The following is a 23,436-nucleotide window of genomic DNA, read 5'->3' on the forward strand; positions in this document are numbered from 1 at the left end:
CTCTTCTAGTGGCAGAGGAGGCTCCATGCTCCAGCACAAGCAGGCACCATTAGCGGGAAGGAACTTTGGGATCCAACACAAGAAAAAGATTCTCCTTTGGCCAGCTTTGGGGTTTACTTGAGAATTTCTGTGAGATGTTTTAATTCATGTAAATATGTCAGGTGGTGATATTATTAGCTCAACTTTCTGTCCTCCAACATGGCCCAATTCTGATACTTGAGCCAGACTGGGAGAAAAACTCTTCAAAGCACTGGCACTACACCAAAGGTGAAGCATAAGAAGGAATGGGGTTTAGCTTATCAGGCTCACATGATCCATTTTTGTTTCAAAACATTAAACTCCCATCCTTGACTTTATTTACATGAATCCCCTTCACTTATGAATATACAAATGTCTCCCAGTCACAAGTAATTTGGCTCTTAGTTCAAAAAGACTGCCTTTTTCTCCTACCAGAGCAAACTGCAGCTTAAGAAAGGAGCAATTTGGGGAGGGGGGGTTAACCCACCAGATTAGGATATTTCAAAAGAAATGTATAGCAAATGATGAACTGACTAGGAAGTGTCCTTTAATATTTCTTTAAAAGTCCATGACTTTCAGCAGTGAAACTTCCATTAATAGTCAAGGGCCAAGGAAGAACAATTATTTTCTGGCCTTCAAAAGTGCTAATACAAATTATTCCACAAGACAAGTAGAACAGATATGGCTTTCCAGCCTAAGTTGCTTAGAGACACTGGACTAATACCAAAAACCTAGACAACACTGGAAAAAGCACTTAAATGCAGTCTCACCACTGAAGTTAAGAAGGGAAAGGGCCTGGCTTGTACATGGATAAGAATCCACAAGGGAAACTCACACATGCTGCCAACAAGAGCTTTGGGGGAAGGACAGTTTGCAGTTATTTTAAAATGAGGCGTATCTAGTAAACAGAAACCCTCACCTCCAATCTTACTTATAACGTATTTCAGATTTCTCCTTTTTTTCTTTTAAATTCCAGTACTTACTTTTGAAGTGCCATTTCCTTCTGTTGGTAAAGCTCAGTAAGAATCTCTACTTTCTGCTGCAGAGTTTTACAGTCACTTTCTAGCTGGGATTTTGCTGTCAGCAAGGAACAGGAATCATGTTCCAGCTTCTTGATTTGCTCTGCAATGAAACGCACACACATATATGTTATAGTGCATCTCTGATGGTGAAGACTCCAATATAGATTAGCTGAGCTGGAGTGGCAACCAAAAGCATTTACATTTCTATTATATTTAATATTGTTTTACAAAAAAATTTTTGGGGGGGATTCTGCAGTCCAGTTTCTGTGATGAAAAAACAGAGTTTCACTTACTTGTAACTGTTGTTCATCTGGTGGTCTTCTATGCAGGCACACATAGGGACTGCGCAGGCCAGCCATGGTTAAGATTTGTCAGCTTCTAGCAAAATCGAAAGTGAGAGTGCTCTCCCTCCCCTCGGGGCATGTAGCCTTCCCGCCCAAAGGTACATGACCCAGGGGGAGGGAGCACTCTACCCTCCAGTTCTCCAACCTGCGGCCACAGAACCACCCACGTGTATTGCGGAGGGGTCCCACAGCGGGGAAGGAGGGAAAGATTTGTGCCTGCATAGAAGACCACCAGATGAACAACAGTTACAGGTAAGTGAAACTCTGTTTTCATCTGCATGGCTTCTATGCAGTCCCACATTGGGAGAGTAGCAAGCTCGGTTACCCGGATGGTGGGTGTGGGACAGTCACCGAAACAATGACTGCAAGACGGCACGTCCCACTGCTGCCTCTCTAGATGAATCCACGTCGACCGCATAGTGCTTCATGAAAGTAGAAGGGGTCGACGACGACGACGCTCGACAGATGTCTCAGAGGTCAATTTTAGACGAAAAGGCAATGGAGGAGTGTAAGCTCTTGTGGAGTGCGCCTTGATCATGTCTGGGCAATCCATGTGTGCTCTCTCATAAGACAGTTTAATGGTTGAGGTAATCCACCTGAACAGGGTCTGCTGGGAGGCTCGGTGACCCTTACGGTGGTCGCTACAGCAATAACATATTAACGTTTTCCCTGCAAACAAGGTTCTTTGTAATAAGAAGGGAGGGCCCTCCGTACATTTACAAGTATAGAGCCCTCTCCGCATCGGAAGAAGGGGTCGGCAATAACACGGGTAAGACGATACCTTGTGTAGAAAAGAAAGCTCGGGTTTCAACACCACTTAATCAGCGTGAAACTTAGTAAACGGTGAGGAACGACAAAGAGCCGCTAAATCACTGACACGACTGGCCGAGGTGATTGTGACCAGACAGGCAGTCTCATAGGATAGCAAAGAGAGGCCCCCGGTGGCCAAAGGCTCAAACGGTGTTTCATGAGTTGGGACAACATGAAGGGAAAGCTCCACTGAGGAACATGTGGAGATACCCGGGGATAGAGGTTGATATGTCCCCGTAAAAAAACTTCTGTGAGTCTGGGTGTGAAAAAAACACAGAAAAGAGAGTCCAACTCAGCGTGAAGGGCCGAACAGTAGTCGAGGGATTGGACAGTCCAGCATCGTTAAACATACGAGGTAGTCAAAAATTGACAACAGGAGAGAAGCAGCTCTGGACAAACCATTGTCAGCAGCCCACAGGGAAAAACGTTTCCGCTTGGCATCAAGAAAAACGTCTTGTGGGGTGCAGTAGCACCTGAGCCATCCTATCTGTCCATAGATTACATAGAATTCTCCATGCTGCCAGCTTGATTCTGGAAGCAACGTGAGAAATATCTTGGGAAGGAACAGTACTCCCTTGAGTCAGGGGCATTAGAATTGTGAACTGAGATCTCCTGGGCCGGAAGGTGCTACCAGGATGCCACTTGTCCTGTCCGTCCAGATCTTGGTCAGAACCTTGCCCAGCAAGGAGAAGGGGGGGGGCGACCAAGTCAGAATGTGTCCCCCATGGAGCCTGGGCTCACCCTCGCTCTGGAGCACAATTGAGGACACGCTGAATTGTGCTGAGTCAGAAGAGATACATTTGCAGGGTGCCCCAGAAGGAAGAGATAACGGAGACAACATGAGTCTACAGTGAGTTTGTGACAATCGTCAGGATGATAACTTACGAAGTCTACGAGAATGTTACTCGTGCCTGCAATGTGAATGGCAGTGACAGTGGAGCCATGTGTTATGGCCAGGCCCAGACTGCACAGCAAATGGACCTTGTGCCGCCCTGTTTGTGCTGGGCGGTGCTGTCCATTGTGACCTGAACACGTCGATCCTCGAGGACCCCTGCAAAGGAACAGAGAGCAAGCCTAATAGAATGAAGCTCAAGAAAGTTAATGTGCAGGGTAGACTCTTGAGCAGGCCATACAACATGGGCCTTAAGAGCCGTATGAGCGCCCCATCCTGATAAGGAGGCGTCAGGAACAAACGAGCTTGTGGAGCAGGTATTTGAAAGGCAACACCGGCCAAGAGGACCACCAGTCCAAGGAGGCAATAACCGATGTAGGGATAGACAGCTTTCTGTATTGAGGGTCAATGTTCAGCTGGAACGCTGTCCGAAAACCGAGTTCGCAAGGGGAGCATCCGCAAACGAGCAAAGGCAACAACTGCAGTGGAGAAAGCCATGAGTCTCAAGTAGTGAATTTTAGAGGTCGTTTGGAACCTTTTCTAGAACAGGTTAACTAACTTTCAAATGGAGCATATTCCCTGTATTAGAAGGTAAGCTCAAGCTGTGACCAAGTGCAAGTGGGTACCATGAATCTATGGCCTTAGAAGAGGTCAATGGAGACTTTTATAGTTGACCAGGAGACCCAGGTCGGTTAGGACGGAAAATAAAACTTCCGTCTGACTAGCAAAGGCAAGCTCTGAGTAACCGACTATCGGCCAGTCGTCTAAGTATGGAAAATGACACATCCCTGCAGGGCCAGGTGTGTAACTCCCACAGATAAGCACTTCATGAAGGTGCGAGGTGCATTAGCACGACCAAGGGCGAACTGCATATCCATAGTGCTTGCCCTTGCAGAGAAAACGCAACAGCGTCCGCAGTCTTGTGGATTGCAATGTGCAATATGCATCACGCAAGCCCAACGGCAAACCACATCTGCTTATCTGGGAGTGGTAGGACCTTGGGTATTTAACATATGAATTTGTGGATCTTGACAGTGTAGTCAATTCCCCAGGTCTAGAGAGGGGCGCTCCCCCTCTTTCTGTCAACTAGGTAGAAATGGGAATAGTCCCGTAGTCCCAATCCTCAGAGGGGACCTCCCGGATGGCCCCTTTCCCCAGAAGTTCCTGAACCTCCTGTAGGAGTTGGGTGGGAGCCGGCGACGTAGTGCAAGCTGGAAAGAGGTAGGGAAGCAGCGTCTTGAGCTCAATAAAGCATCCATGCTTTATCATTTTGAGAACCCAATTATCCATCAGTGATGGACATCATATACTGTAACAACCAGACAACTGGTCTGTGAAACACACGAGTGTCTAGCCACGCCTGCTTAGGTTTGTAGGGCGGTTGAGAGATGGGCTAGGACCCTTCCTGGTCTAGGTGTGCCCAAAAACTCCAAGGCATCGTTTAATCGCTGAAGAGCGAGGTGCCCTCAAAGGGCGGGTTCCCAATATGCGACGGAGGTGCCCTCAAGGGCAAGGTCCTAGATCAGTGGTGGCGAACCTATGGTACGAGTGCCAGAGCTCTCTCTGTGGGTACGCGAGCCGTCACCCCAGCACAGAGATTGCCTGAGTTCGTTCTTCCAGCTGAGGAGGCTGGGGACCAGCAGTGCCTTCCTGGTTCCTCCGGGAAGCGCCGGGCTCCTTCCCAGAGCCTTTTCTGCAGTCGCCGGCTGCGCATTCCGGAAGTGAAGACAACGACGAGCCTTCTGCCAAGGACTGGAAGAGGCGGAGCCAGGACGGGGCTGGACCGGGAGTGGGAAGCCTGGGTGGCCATCTGGTTGGTGACTGCAGGGCAGGGGGTTGGCGGTGAGGGCCGAATGGGGGCCCGCCTGGCATTTGTGCTGGAGCCAAGCCCTTCGCTTAGCTCAGGTTTCCACTCTGCTCGTTCATGCAACCGAAGGTGCCTCTGAGTGCGTGCAGAGGGCTGTCCCCACCATCAGCCCCCCCCCCCGCACAACAGTCTTTAATTCGTATGAAGATAACAGTTGGAAAAGGAACCAAACTGAAGGGGTGGGGGCTATGCTCCAGCTGCTTTCCGCCGCCCATGCAGGGTTGCAACCCTCCAGGTAGTAGCAGGAGATCTGCTATTTCAGTTCACCTGGAGAAAATGGCCGCTTTGGCAATTGGACTCTATGGCATATAAGTCCCTCCCCAAAAACCTCCCGCAGGTGGCAAAGAGGGACCTGGCAACCCCTAGCCCCATGTGGACTTCCAGCTGTGTTGGCACTTCGCTATAAATAAATGGGTTTTGGGTTGCAGTTTGGGCACTCGGTCTCTAAAAGGTTCACCATCACTGTCCTAGATACACGACCGAGTGTCATACGGAAGGGTGGACTGGTTAAGTCATGCATGCCTCCGAAGGACTATGGACGAGGCCATGACCTTGCTGGAAGGTCCATATTTGCCCAACAGGGCTTCGACCACCATAGAATTTTGGACAGGCTACTGGTACGGAAAATCACCGTCCTCATGGCGGATCTTGTAAAGGTTCTCAACTCTTCTGGTGAAGAGGGACCAAAAATTGGCTTGGTCCGATTAGAATTGACGACCTCCAAATGCTTGTAACCATTGGAAGGGCCACCGGACCTGCCTCTGGGGAATGCAATGTACTCATGATGGTCGTCATCCGAGACGTCAGGGAGGGAATATATTTTAGAACCTTAGCCAGACGGATCAATTCTACATATAATCTCACATCCCCCGGAAGGGATGTGGTTTAGTATCCCCCGCAATGTCCCCAGGTGAGGGTTGCGAGGTGCGGAATTCCGGGTCAGAGACCTGAGTAGCCGTCGCATCGGACTCAGAATGGACCATATTCTTTAATGTAGAAGGAGATCTTGGTTGGGAGTCTCCAGGGGGAGTCTTGCCTTGGCAACGCACAGTTCCGAGAAGGCTCTCGGCGCCGAGTCATCGCGGTGTCGCTGGCGATGCCGATGCTAAGGGTGATGGTGAGAGTCATCGCAATGCCTATGTCAGAGGCAGCAAGGTGACCGAGTTTGACGACTGCAGGATCGTGTAAAGGACAAGCTGCTATGACGGGTCCCTCTACGCCGCCTGGACCCAGAGTAAGAGGTTGACAAGTGACGAATTGGATTGGTGAGAACATAGGCGCCGAGAGTGTTGGCGCCGAGAAACAGATCGGCTCCAAGATGCGGAGCAACTTCCAAGGGACTTTGACCAGTGCCGGCCCCGAGAAACAGATCGGCTCCGAGATGTGGAGCAACTTCCAAGAGATGACCGGCGTCGATGACCGGACGCGACAGGCGGAGGGGGTCTCGATCGGTGCCGAGAAATTGTTCGGTGCCAAGAGTGTGAACAGCTCCAGGCGTAATGGAGACAGACCCATACCTAGACTCCGCGCCAACTTCGATATTCGGAAGAGGCTTGTCCGGAGTCAGAATAGCAACACCCTTATGCGGCTGCAAAAGGAATTAAGTGCGGAGCTGTTGCTCATCCTGGGACCCGCTCTGAACAGGAGCAGAGGGGCTAACCAGGGAATCATGAGACGTATCCTCAAGCTCCGTAGACGTCGTCGTTTAACGCCAAGAGACATCGATGACGATGGATGACAGATGTCGATGAGTTAGATGCCAAACGGTACCGAGGCGGTGTCGGCATGGGTCGGCGCCGAGGCGACTCTGTGTTCCGAGTGATGAAGGCAAGAAAACCTGGCCAGTTTAATGAGAGTTTTCACCACTTAGAGGGCCGAAGGGAGGATTTGCCTCTGCCAATGTACCTCCGATGTCTTGCTGAGTTTCCCAACGGGGAATTTTCTTCAAGGTGGAAGCTTTCGAGGTAAACTCGCCGTGGACTCCATGTAAAGGCGATCAGTCCGAGTCTTCAATGCCCTCTGAGTGATCTAGCACAGCTCTTACATGAGGAAGGCAGTTTTTTGTGACAATCGGACTGTTACTTCTTGAAGAGAGGAACCTTCATAGACTCCATAATGAGGAGAAGCTAAAGACACGTTCTCTCTCTGTGGCGGCAGAAAGAACTGGAGGGGAGAGTGCTCCCTCCCCCTGGGTCATGTGACTGTTGGGCGGGAAGGCTACATGCCCCGAGGGGAGGGGGAGTACTCTCACTTTTGATTTTGCTAGAAGCTGACAAATCTTATCCGTGGCTGGCCTGCGCCAAGCAGATGAAGGACAGTTCTCGGTCTGGTTGGGACAACCTCACATAGGGGCAGGCTGGTGGGGCTAGCATGGGGATACTGTGATACAGAAGTAGTTAAGGAACAAGGTGCCCAAAGAAGGGTAGGTGGATAATGAGGCTTTAAGGAAAGGAAATAGAAATACCACATTGAAGCAAGAATAACTACACACATACAGGGCTCTACAGAAATTTCTTAGCACTTAAGATCAGGACATGCTGTATGCTCTGGGGTGAAAGAAAAACATAACACAAAAAAGACAGGATACATAACAGAAATGGGGCAGATCAAGCAGTGACCTGGTGGCACAGTAGATGAAGATGTGTTGTTAAAGGGCTGCATCCAGGCTTAATTTTCTAGTGACAGAATAAAACATTCCTGCTGCCCCCCCCCAAATGCAGCCACAAAATTCTGCTCCTGGGGACCCTGAAGGGGACCCTGAAGAATGACATGAGGGTGGTCTGCAGTGGGAAGGGGAAATTGGTGGAAATGTGCAATTTAATCCACATCCAATCTGAAGGAACCACGGAGAATACACAAACTGGGGCAAAACTATATATGTTAGTGGCAGGAAGGAAAACAGTGGTCAAAGGAGGTCTTGCAAGTGTGAGCGAGGATGTCAAGGGGTTGTAGATTTACTACACCCATCTGACGTGGCAATTCTGAGAACACTGCTTCTATAGTCACTGAAACATTGTCACCTACCGTCCCTAAGGATGTCACATTTGCCAGGTGCTTTATTAGGTTTTAGGCACCAGATGGAAATATTTTTTATTTTTCCAGGCATTTCATAATTCATTTTTGTATGTGTATGGAGGGTGTCTGGCTGGACTTCTGCGTGTTGTTTGAAAGCTATTCTATTTTTCATTTCATTTCATTAACCTTTATTGGCATACCAAAAGACATAGATAGAAAAAACAACAATATACCTTCAAAGGCTAATACATATAAGTTACAAGTCGGGTTAATAAAACTTTTCTTGTTCTTTAAGAACTCCTGTAAGAAATTCAGCCACAGTAGCTGTAATTTTAGGGTCATGGTCACTCAAAAGAAATTTGCATTTCACTTCATTACTCCTGTATCTCTTGTACTGGAGCAAATTAAATAGCAGTTTATCCCGCAGAATCACATAGAAGGGGCAATCTAAAAGGATGTGGTCAATTGTATCTAACAAGTTTAAACCGCATGTGCATAGGCGTTCATGTCTAGGGATCTGGAGGTATCGGCCTGAGAGCATCTTAGATGGGAATGCGTTAACCCTAGCTAATAGAAAAGTGCGGCATTGAGAAGGTATCTCTAGGTTATCTGGATACCTAGCCATTTTACCCGATCCATTATTAAGGCCTAGGGCCACCGGAGAGCAGATGGGGGGAAGAGCTGGGTTAAAATTCTGCAATTCTACATCAAGGAGACGTTGCTTGATTCTTTTAAAGATGTAAGATTCATTGGCCAGAGCAAGATTATCTAAATCAATTCCAATTTGGTAGAGTCTAGATCTAATCAATATGTCCCATGAGAAATAATGAAGTTCACTTTTCAAGAGATATAAAAGGGAACCTGGCTCAGTTTGAAAATATAATTTTAGCCAATATCTTATTGTTTGAATCCAGGCTTTGGTGGCAATCAAGTTTTGCCCAGTTTCAAGACAAATTGTAAAATATGAAACACATTTAGGTATCCCCAATATTTGTCTAAGAAGCTATTCTATTTAATATTGTTTTATTTCTTTTCTTATAGTTATATATAAATGTCTTCATTTGGCCAAAGCAACATCTCTAAAAAAAATGTTAACTGTTATTTTTATATGGGTTTAATGCGGTTTCTGGTTTGTTGATATTTTATTTTTAATCATGCATACTGCCTTCAAGGTAGCATAAATTTAAATAAACATAAATAAGTCAGCTGAAAACCAGAGGGTTGGGGAAGAGATAGTTTCACGTTGATTTGAATTAGACACGTTTGGCTACAGGCTTCTAGTATACATGAAGTGGGAATGAGAATTACCTTACTGGCTGAACTAGTGCAGTAGTTTTTATTGAACACCATTACATGCTAAATTGTTGGTTATACACACCTTCTAATTCATGTCTTGCTGCTATTTCATCATTTAGTTTGGACCGTAAGAGATCTCTGTCTTCTTCAATGATGGATAACGTTGTTTTTACCTGTGAAGAGTAACAAAATGGCACATAAGCCTCCACTGCAATAGAAATTCAGGTTAGGTTATATTAACTAGACAATGCTTCATACCCGTGAAACATCCATCATCTGCTTAATCTGATTTTTCATCTTTTCATTCCTGGTATCTAGAGAGAAAAATAATTATTTTATTCCATTGTGTCAAATATTTAAGTAAAAATTTCCAAACTTAACATATTTGGTGAAAGTGGGAAGTGTATCAACACAGTGCACTTCAACTTGAAGGCATTAAAGTCACTCTAAGTGAATGTCTGATGCTAGAAAAGAAGTGCCATATTAATCCAAACTAATTATCTTGTGAATTGCTGACATTAGTTACAACCCTGAATTTGAAAAGGAAACCTCTTACTAAGATATCTAGTGTACTACTAGGTGCACAACATCATAACTTGGGATTGTGCCATTCTGCTATATCTGCACTTTAAGTCAACATAATGTCAATTTATGAGATTAAACAATGGTATTATGCATTTCTCATTAAACTGGTGATTACCATCTGGTTCAAGTGCTTGTCTCTCTTTCAAAAGACTTACAACTCTTGCGTCCTCAAAACAGTGTATATGAGGAGTTACTGCATTCATGAATCAGTCAGGTTATCTAATGCTTTAATACCTGAGCGCTCCCCATTGGCCAGATCATTCCCTTCATCCTTCTTCCCATCCGGCTCTGAATCTGCATCAAGCTGTTTCAGCTGCATAATGCAGTTAGTCAAAACCTAAAGAAGGGGGGGAAAGCCGTTCAATCAAAGGACTGCAACATTTGATGCATTAGCTCAGTCGCACAGCCCATGGAACACAGAAGACAGCTGTTCATAAGAGTTCTTACTTCAATTTCGTTGTCCTTGTAGGCAAGTGCTTCTTCAATGTCTTTCTGAGATTTCTGATACATCTTGATCTGCTCAGTGACCTCAGCATGCCTCTCAGTCCAGCCTTCTGCTTCTTGGAGCAGCTAAGATCAATACAATATTATCAGTATTACTGGCACATCAAGAGCATCAGACCTGCTATACTCCAAGTTTAGAAATAATTCAGTCTAGCAGCTAAAAATAAAAGACCCGTTAAAGCTGTGCTCAGAATCACTACTGCTGTTTCCATTTTGCTTTCAATGGTTTCAAAATTGCAACACATTCACCACTCTGGGGAAACACTTTGTAAAGACAACACTTTTGCTGTGGCAACTGATAACGTGACCTAGTTACATACATTTCTGCCATTCTAAAGAAAACAAGCCAAGCAAGAAGATATAGACAGCACAAAGTGTTATACGGCAGCAAGAGAAAGATAGTCAACAAACAAGCAAAGGATCCCTGCAGCAGTCGTTCTACTGAAGTTCTTTCATTAATGCTTCAACTGTACCAGCTTAGAGAAGAAACCTAGGACCAGACCAGTTTTGAAGCTTACGAAGATAAAGAACATCCTATAAACTCCTCCTATAGTATCCTAGGCATCCCCTCAAGCTCTCTTTTTGTGTTCCAAATGTACTGCGAGTTCCATCTTGTTTCAGCATGATCAGTGCCCCTGTTTTCTGCCTTTTCCTTTGCCTCCATTTTGAGGTGAGGAGAACAGACATGGGCACCCATATGGCACCACAATGTGGAGACACCTTCATGGGCCACTTACAGCAACACTTCCTCAGCTCCTGCCCACTGACACCTTTCCTGTACTTGAGATTCACTGGCGAACCTTTTCATCATCTGGACACATGGAAATGAAGCTCTTGAAAGATTCTACCAGAATTTCAACAATTTTCATCCGACCATCAACCTGAGCAGGGAGCAACAAGTACATTGTCTGGATATCACTGCAAAACCATGCAAAAGGCAAATAAAGTACCACCTCATAACAAAAACCAACCAACCACCAAACATTCCCATATACTTGCAGCTACCACAACAAATAAAAAACCCCATAGTCTAAAGGCAACCACTATGTTACAACTGCATTTGCTCCAATCTCTCAGAGAGGGATTCTCACCTGAGGAATTTACAACAGGCATTCTTAGGTTTTACAAGACCCGCTGAATGAAGTAAAGAAACAAACTGATAAAGCCCAACTGGTAACCAGAAAATGAGGACCTGCTTCAGCCTCCTAACTTAAAACAGCTTTTCACCACCAACACAAACCCAGGAACCCAACCCTGCAACAGACTTGGATACCAAATTATGGCCCTATATAAAATCAAGCAATACTATAATGGAACCTAAAAACATCAGCTATACCATCTTGGGCTCAACCACTTGCTCGTCATACAATTTACTATATGCAGTCATGTGGCATGCCCTTCTGCTATTTACACTGGACAAACAGCTCTCTATGTAAAAGAATAAATAGAAACAAAATATGACATAAAAACCACAAGATTCAGAAACTGGTGGGGAGAACATTTTAATCTTCCTAGACATATTACTGAAGATCTTATGCTTCATGTTGCACCCCCATGGATTATTATTTTTTAAATCTCTCTATAGCTGCACCACATGGGAGACTGGAACTTCTGATCTCTCTAACCTTTCATTAAGTGTAACAACCATGTTCATTCTACTCCCTTACAAAGGCACTGAAAATTGAATGATTTACGACAGGATCCCTCTGCTATAACTCCTCTTCTAACCCCCTCCCTTTTTCTATAAGTTTGGTTATTAAAAAAACTTTAAAATTGTTAACTGGTTAAAAGCGGACAAACTGAAACTAAATCCTGAAGAGACACAGGTAATGCTGGCTGGAAAGGTGGAGGTCTTGAAGGACCTGATTTTTCTCACTTCTGATGGGGTTCAGCTCATTACTGTACCACTTAATGTGTCATGTTGATACCTATGCTGTGCTTCAGTTCTTTCTGGTTGGCCCCAGACTTCTACAGTCCTAATGCATTGTTTATTGAATGTCCCATTTTGTTGATTGTACTGACTCACTATGTGTAATCTGACTTGAGCCCCTGTGAGAAAGGTATATAAATAAAAAATAAACATGAACGTGAAGTGAAATCTGGCTCACAAAAGCTTATATTGGAATAGACTTGGTTAACTTGATTTCAGTTTCATGCAGGAGGTTGGCTAAGGGGAACTGCTGCTTTTTTCCTCCTCTATTTCCCACCCCCACTATTTTGTTAGAGCACCAGGCTTCAAAACAAATCCACTAATTATAAGTGTCTGTGCACAAGGAGACAGCAAAGGTTGTGGTTGCAAAAACTGTTAAGTCTGATAGACCACTTCATACCATGGACTGGCTCAAATTGACTCTCTGCAACACCTTCAGGGAAAACAAACAGCAGCAACAACAGCCATAAACCTAGAGATCCGAAGACTGACACACCCACACATCTCTATGAGTCCTACCATCATCGATTTTAGTTGCTTTAACTATGAAATTTTGTTAATTCGTTTTTACTGTCAACTGCACTGAGGAGCTGTTAAGGCAATCTACAACTATATCACAAAATATTTAAAACATTAAAAACAGAAAGAAAAAGCCACCCTTTATAGCCATGGCTGTTCCCTTTGCAATCTTGAAACAGAACAAAGGCAGCAAGTTTACCTACACTTCTCATTAGTCTTCCACTTTTTCCTCTGAGTAGCAAGCACCAAGGCAAACCTCTTAAAAGCTTCTCTGATCTGTCATCAGCTATTTGTATGTACAGTTGTCTATTCGGGCATAGCCTGATGCAAAATGGCTACAAACAGGAAGAAGACTAATTATTCCTTGTGGAAAACACAGCTGTTTCTGCCAGTAACCTGAAGTATCATAATCAAGTTTCATTTGCACTCTAAAAATGGCCCCAAGTCTTTTGCAAAAGTCAATATTCTAGCAGTAGAGTTTAGGGTTCAGGACTGGTTTTGCAATGACCAGCCTAAACCAGGATAGGAGGAATTACCCCTCCCCCCAAAAAAAACATACACTATGACAAAAATGGAAAATGTATTGAAACACATAAGGCTTGAGAAGGGCCAACATGACTGAGGTAGTTCAAGAAAGACACATTGCTTCCTGTTAGCTTGAGTACAGGAAGAGTCCACTGATAAGAATCAAACTTTATTTACACAGAAAACGGTTACCTTTTGCTACTATCTCCAAATAAGTTCACCATCTCTGCACATGACCGTCCTTGGTTACTTAATATGACAGTCCTCCCACAACTTCCCATGGGCATCTCTTGTCACTCACAACAACAACCAGGTATCTGCATCACTCTACTTCCTTCCTTAGCACCAGTCAACTTCTGCCCAATCCCATTCCTCAGTTTCCTACAGCGTTACTCATATCCCCAAATTGTATTTAAATGCAATAGGCAATGTTCATAGTCTAATACTGTACCAAAGCTAAAGATTACTTTAGGAATAACAGTAAATGGCTGCATAAAGAACCTGCCTGGGAAGTGGCAGAAATACTTCATAGAATAAATGTGGTTTCATGAACACAACACTTACCTGTTCCTTGCTCTTTTTCAGTCTTGCATTCTCTTCTTGGACACGATGCAACTCAGACTTCACCTTTTCTTCACTTAGTTTAGCTTCATTGAGAGCTACCTGCACCTAAAATTTCCATGAATGATTTTTAGGTTGAGGTGACAGTCGTGTGAAATTGACAGATTATACCAAAACATAGACTTTAAAAGAGAGGAAGAGCAGAGCTCTGAAAGCGTGCTGCTTCTGAGGAACAGAGAGGGCATGTACTGTTCCTTTTCCTGGAAAAAGGAAGCATTCTGCAAAAACTTCAGCATAGCCATGCCTGGCTTTTCACAGTTCTCTAAGTTTATGGCTGTGGGGGCGGGGGTGGGGTGGAGGACAATTCCATTCCCAGATACTCTCCCCTCCATTGACAAGACTCTCAGAATTCAGTCAGAACACTTTGTAATCAAGCTTTAAATGGTTTACCTCAGAAAGCTCTACAGAATGCAGTACGATTACTTCTTGGAGTTTCTCCAAAGACTTCTGGGTTTCTGTGATCTATGACAATAAGTATTGTCACATATGTTAGCTAGAAAATTTGGAAATTTCAGTTATTCCGACAGCACACTCTACACATATTTGGTTAGGTGCCTTCAGAAGGTCTCTAGAGAGGCAGCATATACATTTTCAGAATAAATGGTTTATAAATTATTATAAAATGTTTGTAATGATTTTAGCGAACAGATTGAAGAAAATTCTAAATATTATTATACATGAAGACCAAGCAGGATTTCTTCCAGGGAGGTTAATTAGTCAAAATGTTAGAGTAGTCTTAGATTTATTAGAATATGCAGAATTTGATAATACACCTTTTGCAATGATATTTTTAGATGCAGAAAAAGCGTTTGACAATGTAAATTGGAACTTCATGAGGAAAGTGCTAGAATACATGGGTTTTGGTGATAAATTTCAAAAGGTTATTGGAAATATTTATACTTGTCAAACTGCTAAGCTACTAATCAATGGGGAATTATCCTCACAATTTGAAATACAAAAGGGCACCAGACAAGGGTGCCCTCTTTCACCATTGCTATTTATTATTAAATTAGAAGTATTGATGAGAAAAATTAGCAAGAACGTAGAGACTGTAGGTTATAAAATAGGGAGAAATCCTTATAAAGTTAAGGCATATGCAGATGATTTAGTGTGTTTTTTAACTGATCCTATTACTCAAATGGAGCAAAATGATTGAGGTTTACGGAAAACTTGCAGGTTTTAAAATAAATAAAAGTAAAACTAAAATATTGGTTAAAAATGTCACACTCTTACAGCAGCAAGAATTAGCGAGAATAACAGGTTTTGATATAGAACACAAAGTAAAATATTTGGGAATATGGTTAACTTCTAATAATTTTAACCTATTTAAAAATAATTATGAAAAAACATGGCGACAAATTGGGAAAAAATACCTTTATCGTTGTGGGGTAGAGTATCGGTAATTAAAATGATGGTATTACCCAGGATGCTTTTCTTATTTCAAAATTTACCGATTATTAAGGGGTTTAACGTTTTTAAAATTTGGAAAAAGGATATTCTAAAATTTCTGTGGGGAAAAGGAAAACATAGAATAGCGTATAAAAATTTGATTCAATTAAGAGAAACAGGAGGATTAGGTTTACCTGATTTGCAACAATATTATGAGGCTTCCTGTTTTCTCTGGTTAAAAACTTGGATTAAATTAGAAAATTATCGATTATTAGAGTTAGAAGGGTATAATCTTCAATATGGTTGGCATGCATATTTATGGTATGAAAAGGAAAAGGTAAATAGGGATTTTAAAATTCATATTATTAGAGCTGGGTTATTCCAAATTTGGACAAAATACAAGAAGATTTTGGAAAATAGGACTCCGGGATGGATTAACCCAATAGAAGCATATATGAAGAGGGGAATACAGTTAAATTTAGATATAGAGATGTATAGGGGTATTATTGAATGGAAGGAGAATAAATGGGTCTTAAAAAGTAGGGAAGAATTAAATATAAAAGACTGGTTTTTATATTATAAACTACAAGATATTTTTAATAAAGACAGTCAACTTGGATTTAGTAAAAATAAATCCGAGTTAGAAAAGATATTAGATAAAGGAAATAAAGGAATGATTGGTAGGATGTACAAATTATTGATTACAATTAATTCAGAACAAGAAAGAATTAAACCAGTCATGATCAAATGGATGCAGGATTTAGGATTTAACATAGACTTGGATAAATGGGAAAATTTATGGAAGAGGGAGTTTAAATTTACACTAACCAATGACATTAGAGAAAATCTCTATAAAATGTTTTACAGATGGCATATAACTCCAATTATGATATCTAAGATGAACAGTCAGGATAAAGGAATCTGTTGGAAATGTGGAAAAGAAAGAGGATCTTATATGCATGTCTGGTGGACCTGCAAATTTTTTTAAAAAATTTGGAAAAAAATAGTGAAAGAAACAAATAATCTGATTAATAGTAAAGTGAAAAGGAAACCATTATTTTGTTTACTGGGAATACCCACAAATGATATTCATGATCGGGATAGGATTATTTGCCAATATAGTTTTGCTGCTGCAAGGATTGTGATAGCTAAAGTTTGGAAACAAACAAGTAAACCTTCAATTACAGATTGGAGAGAGAAATTGTGGTTATATATGAGGATGGCCAGATTAACGGAATTTCTGCACGGAAAGGATTTGGAAGAATTTAAGCAAACATGGTCTAAGGCCACCTCATATTGGGACAAGATGGCAAAAATGGATTTTACTTTGTTATTTAGTGAGTTATAGAAAATTATGTTTTAAGTAATATTAAATTTTAGATAACTAATAAATAAAACTACCGGACACTTCTTCGGAAGTCATGGTGATGGGTCACTTTTGGTGGGTGGGGGGAAAGGGTATTTTTTGATGAGTGTATTAAAAACTGAAATGTACTGAATATGTTATGTGAATACCCTTTTATATATATATATATTTTCTTTTTTTCTTTTTCTTTTTTGTATTGTAAAATTCAATAAAAAAATTATAAAAAAACCCCCATCAAGATAGCTTACTATGATGCAATGAATAAACAAACCAGTATACAATAGCATTAAACAATAATAAAACAAGAATTTCCCATCAAGTACAACAAACATCTCCCAATTAAGATGAAAGCAACAAAGTTACCTTACCCCTCCCCTAACCTCAGGCCCACTATTTTACAGAAAATTCTAATGAGGTGGAATGACAAAGACAGAGTCACTTCCCAAGAAGTGAAGACCCTCATTACATAAAACGTTGTCAAACCCCCAAACTCAGTTGAAAATGTAGTTTCCGAAATGTTTGCTTACCTGTTCTTGTTTCTTCAAGTTGTGCTCTTTCTCCATTTCTAGCATTATGTGTAAGTTTCTCACTTTATCATCTAAAAAGCTGTTTGTTTCTTTAAGCTTCTTTAATGTGTCCTATAACAAAAATCACAATTAGTAAATTTATTTTATTTGTATACTTTGGTATGTAAAGTGCCGTCAAGTTGTAGCGGACTTATCGTAACCCAGTAGGGTTTTCAAGGCAAGAGACTAACAGAGGTGATTTGCCACTGCCTTCCTTTACATCACTGGTTCCCAACCAGGGGTCCGTGGACCCCCAGGGGTCCGCGAGAACTAAATTAAGGTCCACGAAACAAAGTTATAAACCCATAATAAATTAATATTTTCAATTAAAAGTTCTCTATTATAAAAATATAGATTCAAATATTATTCTAAGCTTAAAGTTTAACTAACAGTTATGATTAAAGTTTATTTTCAAATTCTCTGAATTTTTATTTTGAACCTTGGGGTCCCTGCACTGAACAAAAAGGTCCTAGTGGTCCCTGGTCAAAAAAAGGTTGGGAACCACTGCTTTACATAATGACCCTGGAATTCCTTGGTGGTCTCCTATCCAAATACTAGCCAGGACTGACCCTGCTTAGCTTATGAGATCTGACAAGATCAGGCAGCCAGGCCATCCAGGTCAGGGCTTGTATACTTTTAACATACCATTTATTTAAGGTATTTGTTTTTTACCTTAAGCCCGGCAGCTTCATCAGAGAGATGTGTATTCTGTTTCTGGGTCTTTTCCACAGATTTCTTTGCTTCCCTTATCTTGATACGAAGTAAAAACAAACAAACACAAGAAGTAGATGGATATTAATATTTATTGTATTTATTACCCATGTTTAAGTCACAATCCTCTCCATTATTTCATAAAGAGAAAGAGAATAAATAGCAGACATACTTTACATATGCAAACATTGATAGTAAGTTTTTAACTACAAAATAAGACACATGCAGAAAGCACAATACCTTTTGATCATATTGTGACATCTTTTCTAAGATTTCTGTCTTTTCTTTTATGAGAGTTTTAATTTTTTCAACAAGTTGATTTTCTGTCACTAGGAAAAAGAAAAGCAAGAGCAAATGTGGAATTACTACAGCACTAGACTACAAAAACCAACTTTTGATAACTTATGCATATCTCATCTATCTTTACAATTATGAGTCAACTATTTCCAAGTATGGCCACTAATGATGAATTTCTGGGATAAGCAACTTAAGTACTGAAGTCCATATATTACAGAATAGGTCAAATCAATGACAATGCTTCCGCAGCACTGATGAAGCTGGGAAAGAAAGAAGGGAGATGGTTTAAATAAATGGCTCCAGGGCAGGAAGAGAGCTATTTAAGGCCCCTGAATACATCACATGCATAGTGCTACCACACCATGAGATATATGTTTGGGATGAGAAAGGAACTCGTTTTCTTTAAAGACACCTCCAGAGGCTCCAACAAAGTGTATATTCAGTGACTTGCCTTGGAAACAGCGAAGGAGGAAGCACAACTATAGTTCACCTAAGAAGCAGCTACTGGAAGACGCAAAGATACAAAGATCTGCACATACACCAGTATTTTCAGACTTCCCTTTCCCAGTGCAGCCCTAGAAAACTCTCTGCTGAAGGCAGGGAATGGTCCAGAGCTGGATCTAACAAAGGACCTACAGCTGGAAAGGACACTTAATTGTGTGTGAGGATGCACTTTAGGCCTGCATACAGAACTATCTGACTCTCAACCCTCATATGAGTGTTAACACATCTGAAGTTCACTATGTGTAAAAGACCAAAGTGCCCAAGTGACAAGTGAAGCCTACAAGATTATGAAAATCCCATTCCCCTACTCCCTTCTCATGGTGCAATGGGCTGACAGCACTGCCTCAAAGTTAGTCGCCATTTCTAAGAGCTATGGCAAACCAAAATGTCCCCTGAAGTCCTTCATTTTTCTTTATTCCTGACATGCATAGACACCACTTTTAATGTTTTTTGCTTCCTCCTTAAACATTGCATTTTTTTGTAAACCCCCCCAAGGATTTGCAGAATTATACCCTGTAGTTAGCCCTGTTTTGAAGACTTTTTTTTAATTCTCATGGTGGCTGGTCCTTAGTTATCAAACATAAGAATGGCATCAGAATTTCATTTATTATGTGCCTTAGATTATACTAAGCCCATTTGGGGAAACCAAAGCAGCTCGCAATATAAAGGAAAAAAGGTAATGAATGAATGACAAAGGAGAAAAAAAGTATCCTACCTTGGTACATTCTACTCTTTACCTACAAAGGTAAAGGAAAGGGAACAGCGTTATGAAAAAGATTAAGCTATTTATTGACATCATTCAACAATGAAAAATAAGCCTTTCTGATAACAGAACAGCAATTTCTGTTATCCTCACAAAAATATCCACACTTGTACTGCTTCCAATGCAAGTGTCAAGTGACATTACACAAGCAAGCTTAAAGCATATTCTAAAAACAGCTTCTAGGTCAGTGTCTTACTTCAAAGTCAAGATAAAGGTCCGATTACTCAACTGCTCTGTGGGTGTCATTAAGTTAGTTACATTTTATTTCAAAACTGTAAACAAAATTATAAAAATGTAAACTGAAATGAAATCAAAATTTATGTTTAGTGTAATATTGTAGTTAAGTATGTATCCTCAATATACAAAAATTCCATATATGGCTGACTGTTCTCCCTACCACCCTTTCTGAGATACAGCTAATCATCAAATCATTTAGTCATATATCATATACCAATTTCAAATGGAGTGAACCCAATTACTTAAAAGGGAGACCACGTAGCAACTGTATTTAGCAAAATTAGACCATTCCCACAGCTCATGTTTGCTTTATCAACTGCTACATTTTTTGTTTTCAAGTGATGCAATGTTCAATTTTCTAGAACTGTAAAATACATTTTCTATGCAACCTGTTCAACATATTTTAGATCTCTGGTTGGGATCCAGAATCCAGTTTATTTACAAGCTGGCTACATTAAGATAAGTCACATTATGCAAGATAAGAAAAGGAACATGAAAAAAATACAGTGACAAAGTAGCACAAAACAATCAACAGACATGCAATCGGAAAAGGTTTGGCAAATGGGACAGGGCAGCACAGTACAGAAAATAGCACTCAGAAGATCACGGGCCTTTGTAGCATCATACTTTGCCTCTTCAGTTTTAAAAATTATAGTGACAGGAAAAATTATCTTAGTAGTCTCCATGTTATTTATGTAGTGGAAGAGATTATTCCTGATATTTAAAAGGATATCAATAATTTTATGGGATGACTTGGATAAACTGGATGCATTTGTATTGTCTACAGTGCAACTGATGGATTCAGCTGTTTAAGGCAATTGCCACTTGTCTTACCAACACAGGTACCACATTTCCTCTGCCTTGAAAAAATTTTCTATTACATGTAAGCCTCAAAGTATGTTTAAATCACAGTAGATACAAACCCAAGGGTATTACTACAGCAAGCTGTACTTTGAAAATACACTGAGGCCGATTATGCATACTCACTTTACCCAGTTCAGATACCTTTATTGGCATATCCAACATTCATCCGAGTACTCACTTTACCCTTCTTTATTCCCTGTTTCAGCCAGGATCAAAGCAACCTGGGTTGGGGAAAACTGTACGCATTGGCTTGAATGATCAGAGAATAAACTGTGTGCAAATCGGAGGCATGAATACAGAAAAGCAGTCTCCCAAGTTCAAATCAAGTCCCACCCCTTTAATTGCTGGTCTGTGATTGGCTCACCTCATGAGAGAGCATTTCCTTCCCCCCAGACCCAACTGCCGCATAAAAAAGCATTTTAAGGACAAAAAACAAAAAATGGAGCCATTTGAAAGAAGCCCCCCCCCCAAATCCAAGCCTTGTTTTAAAAAAGCCTTTCTTTCTCCCAGAAAGAGCTCCCAGGAAGCAGGAAGCAATTGAATCCCTGCCTCTTTACACACTTCTTCTTGATTGGCTGTGAGAGAAGCCAATCTTTGCTGCTTCCCCTGTATGGCTATCAGTAAACAGAACAGAAGAGGGGTTTGGAAGGGGAGGGAGAAGCGAAACGCGAGGAAAGCATATGCTCGCTCTCTGAATCTGGGATGAGCTAGGAAAGACCGTTTGACTCTTGCTCCAGTACAAGACATACAGGAGTAATGAAGTGAAATGCAAATTTCTTTTGAGTGACCATGACCCTAAAATTACGGCTACCGTGGCTGAATTTCTTACAGGAGTTCTTAAAGAACAAGAAAAGTTTTATTAACCCGATTTGTAACTTATGTGTATTGCCCTTTGGAGGTATATTGTTGTTTTTTTCTATCTCTGTCTTTTGGTATGCCAATAAAGGTTAATGAAACGAAATGAAATGAAAATGACCGTTTGACTCGGGCAAGAAGAGGAATGGGAAAACCCTAGTTCATTTAAGGTTGAAACGGGTTTGAGCCAAAAAGGAATGAGGTAACGTGCATTTTCAAAAACTTGACCCTGGCTGAAACAGGGAATGAAGGAGGCTAAACCGACCATGCATAACTGACCTGAGTTGCTCAAATGATCAAATCTGAGGATCTCAAACAAGGCTTCAATGTTGCCATTAATGTACAGCTCAACCTAAACACAGAGGGGAAATGTTGCGGCACAAGGCAACACCAAGCCACTGAGTACCAATGTAGTCATGGGACCTATCTCCAGCTTTGTATTGTTTCCTTAAGCAAAACACACTGAAAGCCACTGCAACCTTAATTTGTACAGTACAAACTTGCACTGAAATTAGGATGGAGAGACAGGAACTGCTTGGCCACTGTGAGAGACAGGATGCTGGACTAGATGGACCACTCGTCTGATCCAGAAGGGCTCTTCTTATGTTCTTAATCGAACAGCCCTACAAACCACGCTTTTACAATGATAGATGCCCTGAGCTTTCTGCAGAACAGTCTTCTGGCTTTTTCTATGGCCAGAATAGCAGTGTTTAGCATATCTGACTTCTAGTTCCAAAGCAAAAGGTCAAAGCGCTAGGAGCTCTGTGCCCAATACTGTGCTCCATTTCTACCATGTAATAGGACACAAAGGAGTTTCTGGAAGAATAAAACAAAGGTACGTTCTTCACTGTTTGTAATTCAAATAAGTATTAGAAATCAACAGATCTGAAAACATTTCATCACCTGTGTCCAAGCTTGAGAAAACAACCAAACAATCAGTATATATGAACATGAAAAGTTACTTACAGATAGGCAGGTTCTCCAGAAAAAAATGGCAATTGTAGCAATTCCCACCAAGGCAGTTAGGACAATTGGCTCCCAAGGAAGTCCATGGAAATCAGGCCCAGGCTGCATGTCTTCAGGCAGTGTTGAAACCAGCTAAGACAAAAAGATCACAAACTTCTTTAAAAAATTAACGGAGCCCACAGTTAAAGTAGGTTGCCAATCACATGCATGTTTGCTTCAGAAAAGAGTCCACTGAATGTAACAAAACTTCGAAGGGTGTGCAGGACTGCAATCGTCTAATACGTAGATCTGATCAAAAGGTGGGATAAAAATAAATACATAAAAATTCTTTCCATTAAGCAAAAGCTTATAAAATAAAAAGCAAGTATGATCCTGAGCCTAGTATGCACCCAAAGAACATTGTATAGCATCCAAAAGAATAATCAATATCACTGAAGAAAGATCAAGAGCTAAAGCATATTAAACAGGGGGAGATTTCCAACCAAGTCTATATTCTCCTAACACAATTTTTTTCTCCTTTCAGCATTCTCAATTACTAAGGGTTTAAAAAAACCAATCCTGAAACAGTTTTAATTTGTTTTAATTTAAGTATTCTTCAAACTATAGTTTCATAATAAAAATGTCTTCATGTCTGAAACTAAAAAATTAAATCCTGGGGTCAGAAATACTACCAGGATTTTATTTTGCATAGAACTGTTTTCTCTTCAAAACCAGTGCAATTCCACTGCCGCTTCAAATACTTGACCATTACTATCATACTATGCATACGTTCACATTTTAGTCAAAATAATACTATGACCAAAAATTTCTGTTTCCTACTCAAGAAATATAGGAAAAAGACAGACTTTTTTTTTGCCTGAAGCAAGAGTACTGATGATAGATACCGTACAATAACCACTTATCTATAAATTACATCTTTATTCTACCCTCTTCCAAAGAAGACCAGATAGTGTACATGCTTTTCCCCTCT

At 41.3% G+C, this 23,436-nt stretch overlaps 1 protein-coding gene across 1 annotated transcript in view; it reads right to left on the reverse strand.

The window, feature by feature from the left end:
- Positions 1-23,436, reverse strand: part of MIA3 (MIA SH3 domain ER export factor 3) — a 64,975-nt gene that overhangs the window by 12,554 nt on the left and 28,985 nt on the right. The window contains exons 7-18 of the mRNA XM_056852329.1: positions 22,467-22,598; positions 19,497-19,518; positions 18,221-18,309; positions 17,942-18,019; positions 17,231-17,341; positions 14,339-14,410; positions 13,892-13,996; positions 10,297-10,419; positions 10,084-10,186; positions 9,523-9,578; positions 9,347-9,437; positions 1,002-1,140 (exon numbers count right to left, since the gene is read on the reverse strand). Coding sequence (XP_056708307.1) covers positions 1,002-1,140; positions 9,347-9,437; positions 9,523-9,578; positions 10,084-10,186; positions 10,297-10,419; positions 13,892-13,996; positions 14,339-14,410; positions 17,231-17,341; positions 17,942-18,019; positions 18,221-18,309; positions 19,497-19,518; positions 22,467-22,598 — 1,121 coding nt within the window. The remainder of the gene's footprint in view (positions 1-1,001; positions 1,141-9,346; positions 9,438-9,522; positions 9,579-10,083; positions 10,187-10,296; positions 10,420-13,891; positions 13,997-14,338; positions 14,411-17,230; positions 17,342-17,941; positions 18,020-18,220; positions 18,310-19,496; positions 19,519-22,466; positions 22,599-23,436) is intronic.

The sequence above is a fragment of the Euleptes europaea genome, chromosome 7 (genome assembly GCF_029931775.1).
Source record: "Euleptes europaea isolate rEulEur1 chromosome 7, rEulEur1.hap1, whole genome shotgun sequence".
NCBI lineage: Eukaryota > Metazoa > Chordata > Lepidosauria > Squamata > Sphaerodactylidae > Euleptes > Euleptes europaea.